The 7,747-nt window shown below is 43.7% G+C and overlaps 1 protein-coding gene across 2 annotated transcripts; it reads right to left on the reverse strand.

The window, feature by feature from the left end:
* Window positions 1-424: 424 nt before the first annotated feature.
* On the reverse strand, window positions 425-6,726 carry LOC102741284 (heparan-alpha-glucosaminide N-acetyltransferase). 2 transcript variants are annotated; one of them, XM_081811749.1, is made up of 7 exons: window positions 6,585-6,726; window positions 6,070-6,196; window positions 4,640-4,726; window positions 2,797-2,874; window positions 2,129-2,199; window positions 1,919-2,031; window positions 425-1,338 (listed from the first exon to the last, which is right to left on the reverse strand). In XM_081811749.1, exons 1-7 carry the CDS (start codon window positions 6,641-6,643, stop codon window positions 1,157-1,159), a joined length of 717 nt encoding a protein of 238 aa, XP_081667875.1. In that variant the 5' UTR covers window positions 6,644-6,726; the 3' UTR covers window positions 425-1,156. The 2 variants fall into 2 exon arrangements, with proteins under 2 accessions (XP_081667875.1, XP_081667876.1); XM_081811750.1 differs by lacking the exon at window positions 4,640-4,726.
* Between the last annotated feature and the right edge of the window lie 1,021 nt (window positions 6,727-7,747).

Genomic DNA, 7,747 nt, shown 5'->3' on the forward strand with positions numbered 1-7,747 from the left:
TCGTCAAGCATGATGACGCGTCCTATGAGGAGTGCTGCTTCTCTTTGCATGTTCTCCTGTCTTCGCTCCTGAGAGACTACTTCTTCAGTTTTGTGATGCCCACAGGGAAGTGCCTCCACAGTGGAGGGCCACTCTGAAAAGACCGACTCCAATGACAGGTGGGGTTTTTTAACCTTCTCGTTATCATTTATTTTGAAGAGTTTTCTGTAATAAAATTATTTTCCTAAGGATTTCAGAAAAGCTCTTGATGTATCCCACCTCAATGAGCCGAAGAGCTGGAAGGAACCAGAGAGGCATCACTGTCTCCCTCATTTCACAGACGAGGGAACTGCGGCCCAGCGAGGCCACGGGACTGGCAGACATCTCACGCGGCAAGGAGAGCAAAGCTGGCGTCACAAGCAAGACTGTGCTTTTCTCTGCCACACTACAGCCCTGGGTGCCAGCCACCGTCCAGACACACAGTGAGAAAGACAGACAAGTGGGTACACAGCCGAACAGGTACGTGAGTATTGTAACTGTAAGCAAGAGTGGCTGGGAATAACACATCTCTATTTTAACTTCTTTTCCAAATGGGGAAAAGGAGAGAATGCCTGCCAATAGAAAGGCATTTTTTGGACCCACCAATGCCTTGCAGATCTGAAAAGGAAATTACTCTTTCTTGAAATATTATACTGCACTTAACCACAAAAAATATTAGGCTGCATCGCTACACATCCCATCTGATCAGCCACAACAGAAATGATGGTCTTCTTGGTTGGCATGTGTGCACTTGGAAAGACAGGCTACAGGAAAACAAGATCAATAAAAATTAGACTTTAGATTGTTTTATCCGTCACAGAAGGAAAATGCCCATGGCAGTTTCCTTTTGAAGAGTTAAATGAGGAATCCTTAAAATGAAGTTCTAAATATATCCATTTACATAGAAGGTGGAGAAAAAAGACAATTATATTCCAAACATCTAAGTCTCAAAGACACAGAGTTCTGATGAACAGCCACGTCATAGTACACCAGCCAGAGCGCATCAGCATGTTCCCCAATCATTGGGAAATACGCATCCTACTGATTTTATAATTCATGGTTCCCTTTAATAAAGGCTGCTTCAGCACTCCCCCCAGGCCCACTAGAGTCTGCCAGCAACACATTTCAGCTGGAGCTGTCAGATTTTCCAAAAAATCTTCTTTTTATAGAGAATGTAGGCAATGAGCACCCAAATAGCAGTGGCGACTATGTTCTGAGTTAGATGCTCTTTGTGTGACTGGTTGTCCTGCAGCTTCCACTGAAAGGGGAAGTAGTTCTCAAACACCTCGTGGCCAACGTACACTAGAATAGAGTTCATTCCTGGAGGAGAGAGAAAGAAAATAATATTTTCCTGAGTCACATCTGATCATCTATTTAATTCTTGAAATTTGACTTTAGTCCAATGAAAAAAACGAAAAGCACACACTTATATTATTGGCTACTGCCAAAAATAAGTAACACATATCTTAAATACTTAAGTATAAGCTAGAACAAAAATTAGAACATATTTATAGTGATGTAATTCTTGAATAGTAAATCTATAAGGAGAGCCAAAATCATGAACTTTTCTTTTCTAGACCAGAAACTTGAGGTCAGAAAAATGTAACTGTCACTAGAATCAGAGGGCTGAAGTGAGTCACTGAAATGACTGGGTCTAGGGCGCCTAGGTGGCTCAGTCGGTTAAGCATCTGACTCTTGGTTTTGGCTCAGGTCATGATCACAGGGTCCTGGGATCTGGCCCCGAGGAGGGATCTACGCTCAGTGTGGAGTCTGCTGGAGATTTTCTCTCTCAGTCTCTCCCTCTCTCCTTCTGCCCCTCCCCACCCTGCATGCACATGCTCTCTCTCTCTCTCAAATAAATAATCTTTCAAATCAACTCCAAGCTTAGAGGTTTGTTTACCTGGGTAGAAGAATGGGGTTCCCGTCCACAGTCTCTTCACATCTACAATGGGGTATAGGATAAGCAGGATGAAGAAGGCAAAGGAGCTCAGTGTGGTGACATACGAAATGGACCTACAAGGCGAATGAGGTGTTTCAGGGCTCCTGAGGAGTGCATCCAGCATCAGCAAGATCGACCCAACATTAAAATTACTCTGTTTTCTGTACCTACCACAGATTTTTGTTTATTGGAATAAAGCCTTCATTTTCAGAAATTTTCGTCAAAGCAACAGAAATAAGCCCCTACAAAAGGGGGAGAAGGATATTAGTTTTTTTTATATTATCTCAAAAAACAACTGTGTTTCAAAACTGGAAAATATGTTATTTAATTCCTTAGGGAGGGCTGAAAATTGTGTCTTATATTTTATTCTTTTAACTGGAAAACTATTTTCAAGATGCATAACTAAAAATATTCTCCAAAACAAAAATCTCCAAAGCATTCTCTTGAGTCGAAGGTAAACTAGTAAATAAATTAGAGAGGAAACGTGAGGGATAAAATGAACAGCCCAACTTTCAACTCTCCGTCACCGGGAGATCTGGAAGCGGACTTCTGAAAGCTGTTACCCTGCTCTTCCTGGCCTGGCTCCCCACCGGGACCCACACTATTTCGTCACGATTCCGGCTGGCCTTTCAGCGGCAAACACTCTTAGTTATAAAGATATTTGCCTAAGAAAATAAACCTGAGAGTTCAGGTGTGAAGATGTGTTCCTCTCCTCTGCTCTTCTGGTGGAGAATGTAACTCCTGTGCTGTGGTCACAGCTCCTGTCCAGCGCTGCTGAGCATTTTCTTTCTTTGAAACATGTATGGACGGGATTTTAGTGAGGAACACCAGTTACTTACCAGAAAACAACACCAGGCAGTGAACCTGATCAGAATGTCTTTGGTCTGATCCTTGTAATATAAGAGTATTTTTCCTGCCTGGAGAAGAAAACACAGATGACCAAGAGAACTGCTTAAAGTATATTCGTGTTTTGTGTTCATCCACTGTCCTAATCATTCAACAGACAGACTCATCTGCCAGGCAAGCTGCTAGATGCGGGGATTACCGAGAGGAATGGAACGTCACCCTGCCCTTGACGGCTGGCCACCGAGGCACGGGGAACTCCTCGGGAGGATGGTACGAGACGCCAGGGAGGAAGTGCCGTCCGGTTGAGGCTACGGGCAGGAAGGGCATCTGGGCAGAATGGAACAGCATGCACAGAAACAGGTCAAATGGCTGAAAGAGCATGCGTCCCTGAGCTGCAGGTCAGTGAGACAGCCTAGAGGGTTGGGAAGGGCAGGAAGGTGGGAGGCAGGTAGGTTTGCGGGTCTCACTGGTGAGGCACGGGCTTTCTCCCATGCGAGGGAAGGAGCTGAGGAAAGTCACTTCTCCCCCACCCCAAAAAAACAGTAAGAAGGGACCAGCTCAGACTGGCCTGCTGGACGGCCTGGTCTGGCAGCAGTACAGAAGAGGGACCGGGACAGGGTGGTACTAGAGGCAGAAACAGTACAATCTGGACTTTGCCTAAAATCCCCTGAAATTAGGAATTAATTTCTGAAAAACATCAAAGAATAAGAAAATGTTCATAATAATTTGTAACTAAAGCTAAAATTTATGAATGTTTTCTATGTGCCAGTTCTTAGAATTTTACATGAATTAACTCATTCAATCCTCTCCACACCTTCCTGAAGTAGGTGCTACCGGAGCACAGAGGGATGAACATGCGCGAGGCTACCCAGCTGGAAAGTGGTAGAGCAGGGTTCAAGCCCATCCAGTGTGGCCTCAGGTCTGCCCTCCTAACCCTACCCCAGGCTGCTCTTGTGGCGCAGATTCACACCTGCAGATCTGCAGATGCAGAGATTAAATGAATATATGTGAAAGCACCCACTGTGAACTATAAAGTGCTACAGAGGTGAGTATAGAACAGAATTTCTAAATATGAATCGCCAAAACTTACATGCCTTAGACCTGCACTACCCAATATGGTGGCCACTAGCCACCAGAGACTATTTGAAATTAAATTTAAATTAATTAAAATGAAATGAAATTTAAAATTTCATTCCTTGGTCATACTAACCACATTTCAGGTACTCAAAAGCCACATGGACATGAATATTTTCATCAGAGCCTTCCATCAGCTGCTTTACATGCTTTTCCCTCCCCCCAGTTAGCTCTGCTCAAATAGTAGTTTCAAACACCAATAAGGAGAACTTTAGAGGGAAAAAATATCTAGACTGCTCAGAATTTTAACAAAATTTCCTGTGAGATAAACCAAGAACAACCTGTATTGACTTTGGCATACAATATGCATAACCTGAAACCATACAGAGTGTGCACAAAGAAATAAATGTGACAACAGGGGACACAGGGACTTCCCAACACCACCAGTACACAAACATTCTGCACACTCCAGCAGGGAGAACTTTTCCCCAGAAACTACTCTGTCTCCATTGCTAAAATAAGCCATATAAACAAGGAGAATTTGGGGCGGGGGGAAGATATAGGAATTATACCTAATTATTTCCATGTGCTGAATTTTAGCAATATCTAGTTCTGACAATCTGTCACATGTAACAGAATTTACTAGACCACAGAAGGCATGTTTCCAATTACTTGTTTTAATGAAATAGTTTTTGAATTAGTGATGAATGAATAATCATGAACTGTCAGAAAAATGTACACCCTAATGAAATGAACGAATACCTGAATTCCTAAAAATGCCATCACAATGGAGTTGATGGTCCCTAAAATTCCCTCTGGATCATAGGCCACCTCAGTGTGATAAAGCACCTTAACAAAACAGAAAAAGAAGGCAGAACTCACTGACCACGAAATGCATGCAAACAATTTGGAGATCAAATACAAACCTGAATACACTCCAGAATTCAATATTTTTCATTTTTGCTGCAGAAATTCATGGACAACTTGTGGGGATTACAGGCAGAATACTTCTAATCAACAAAGTGTGGGGTGTGTGATACCAGAAGGGGACACAGAGCCCAGGGATGAGCCATGACCCAGAGCAGCCACTTCAACTTCAGGGGCCAGTGATTTGAGGCATCCCTAACCGGTTCCAACACTGTGCATAATACCTTCATAACTGTCAGGTTGGTCAACCCTACTGTAACATCAAAAAGCTGTTCCTGGGACACCTGGGTGGCTCAGTTGGTTAAGTATCTGCCTTCAGCTCAGGTCATGATATCAGGGTCTTGGGATCGAGCCCTGTGTTAGGCTCCCTGCTCAGCAAGAGCCTGCTTCTCCCTCTCCCTCTGCCCCTCCTCCTGCTTGTGCTCTCTCGATTGCTCTCTCTCTCTTAAATAAATAAATAAAATCTTAAAAACAAAAACAAAAAAAAATGCTGTTCCTTTCTAACTTCCTTTACGGCAAATAACATTTAAAAATATATCTGTATTATTTTATTATAAAACAAACGTTCATGTAGAAACTGCAGAAATTTGGCAACAGTGGTGGATCCCACAGTGCATTACTCAGATATCCCCCTGCCCACCCCTCTCAGGACGAAAGTATTCATTCCCTGAGCTAGCAGAAATATTAATGGCCAAAAGCTCTCAGCCAAGTCCCTTTTCTGGATCTGTCCTTGACTAAAGAGAGCTGCCTCTCCAGGAGTCCCACTCCCCTACTGGGGGCAGTCCGCATCCAATGGCCAGATCCCTCACTCCAATTCAGAACAACTCTAAAGCACCAGTCTAGCCCCCCAGGAGATGAGCTAAGGCCTTGTGTGACTACCAGTCAGTCCAGCTACCCTTTCTGCCCATTCCTGCTTCCTCTGATCCCCAGCAGGGGCTGATCCCAAAAGGACGGCCTGATAAGCTTCCTGCACACGAATCTCGGCCTCAGAGTCTGTGGCCAGGAAGTCTGACCTGAGCCACAGGGAAAAGCACGCCGCCACATGCTTGATCCACTGCATTTGCACTTTCAAATCCAAAGTAATGGATACACACGGCCCCATAATAAACATTACATTTCCTAAATCAGCAAACTTTTGAAATAAAAATTAGGTCCCATCATAGTTTGTTAAATGGACAGAGTCTCCAGTTGGCCAGCCCTTTCTGTTTTCCTTCATGTCAGAGCTCCCATGGGTCTAGCTCAAAGTGCAAGCGAGGCTCACTCACAGCCGAAGAAGGATGCTGGTAAATGTGGTCATCACCCAGAAGCAGGCGGTCAATGTAGCCAGCAGCTCCTCCGGTACAATTTGGATACTTCCCCAAATCTCCAATGCCACCAGGGCCAAGATAACCACTGGGGAAGTGAAAACACGTACTTAATTGACAAGACTTCAGCGGGAATAAGGCTTATCCTGGCAACTGTTGCAGCCCAACGAGGAGCCTCAAACACGGAGACCCCTCGGCGCCATGCACTCCTCACCAATGCTCTTCTGACTTGACTACTCCCCACAAGCTAAGGTATGAAGCCCAACTTCCCTTCAAACAGACCCGTAAAAAGCCTCACGGAGACATTCCTCTGAACATACACCAAACTCCTCACCCATACACATAATGCCTCAAAGGAGAACAAAGAGTGAAAGCGAGTTCCTCTCCCTCGGGAAATCTGCAAGCTCTCACCCCAGAAGCTCTGACTTGGCAGAAAAGGACATGCAAAAAGGGATTACCTCCGTGGGCTCACTTACGTAGGACATCCAGGAACAGGCAAGAAGAATGTCAAGCCCAGCCAAATGCTTTCCAGCATCAGAATGAAGAGCCACTGGGGCCAGCTGAAGATGATGTCTCGAAGGGAAAAGCAGCTTCTCTCCTGAGTGAGGGGTTATAAAAAAAAACATAATATGAACTACATGTAAGTAGAAGAGGAAAAAATATGCAGTAAACGTATTCAGGAAATTCCTGGTGATTCTTCTGTTGGCCTTTATGGGAGTAATACAAAAATAGATGCATGTTTATTTCGTATATATTATGTGGTCTACCTGCCCCTCTCCATGAAATAGCATAGTAAAACATTAGTTAAAAAGATATCACTGGATGGGATGCCTGGATGGCTCAGTCAGTTAAGTATCCAACTCTTGATTTTGGCTCAGGCAAGATCAAGCCCTGCATCTGGCTCTGTGCTCAGCATGGAGTCTGCTTGGGATTCTCTCTCTCCCTCTCCCCCTCCCTCCACTCATGCTCGCCCTCTAAATAAATAAATAAAATCTTAGGAAAAAAAAAAGAAAAAAGAAATCACTGGACAATTCTACTCCTATACCCAAGAGAACCGAAAACAGATGTTCACACAAAAACTTGTACACAAATATACATGGAATCTTTATTCATACTAGCCAAAGAATGGAAATAAGTCAAATGCTCATCAACTGATGAATATATCTAAAAAGTGGTACATTCATAAAATAGAGTATTATTCAGCAGTAAAAGGAATAAAGCACCAATACATGGCCCTTGAAAAATATGCTACATGAAAGAAACCAAAGAGAAAGGCACATATTGGATAATTCCATTTATAAGAAATGTCAAAATAGGTAAATCTACAGAGACAGAAAGTAGATGAGGGGTTGCCCGGGGCTGGGGGGGTCATGGAGAACAGTGAGTGACTGGTAGTGAGTACAGGGTTTCTTGTGGGGTAATGAAAATGTTCTAGAATTGGGTAGTGGTGATGACTGCACAACTCTGTGAATATACTAAATATCATTGAATTGCACGCTTCAAACTTTTGAGTTTTTTTGGTATGTGCAATATATCTCAATAAAGCTGTCATTAAGGGGGGCAGAGCAAGATGGTGGAGGAGTAGGAGACCTGGATTTCGTCTCCTCTCAGGAATTCAGCTGGATAGGGATCAAACCAT

The sequence above is a fragment of the Leptonychotes weddellii genome, unplaced genomic scaffold (genome assembly GCF_054177405.1).
Source record: "Leptonychotes weddellii isolate Sample4059 unplaced genomic scaffold, ASM5417740v2 HiC_scaffold_9967, whole genome shotgun sequence".
Taxonomy (NCBI): domain Eukaryota; kingdom Metazoa; phylum Chordata; class Mammalia; order Carnivora; family Phocidae; genus Leptonychotes; species Leptonychotes weddellii.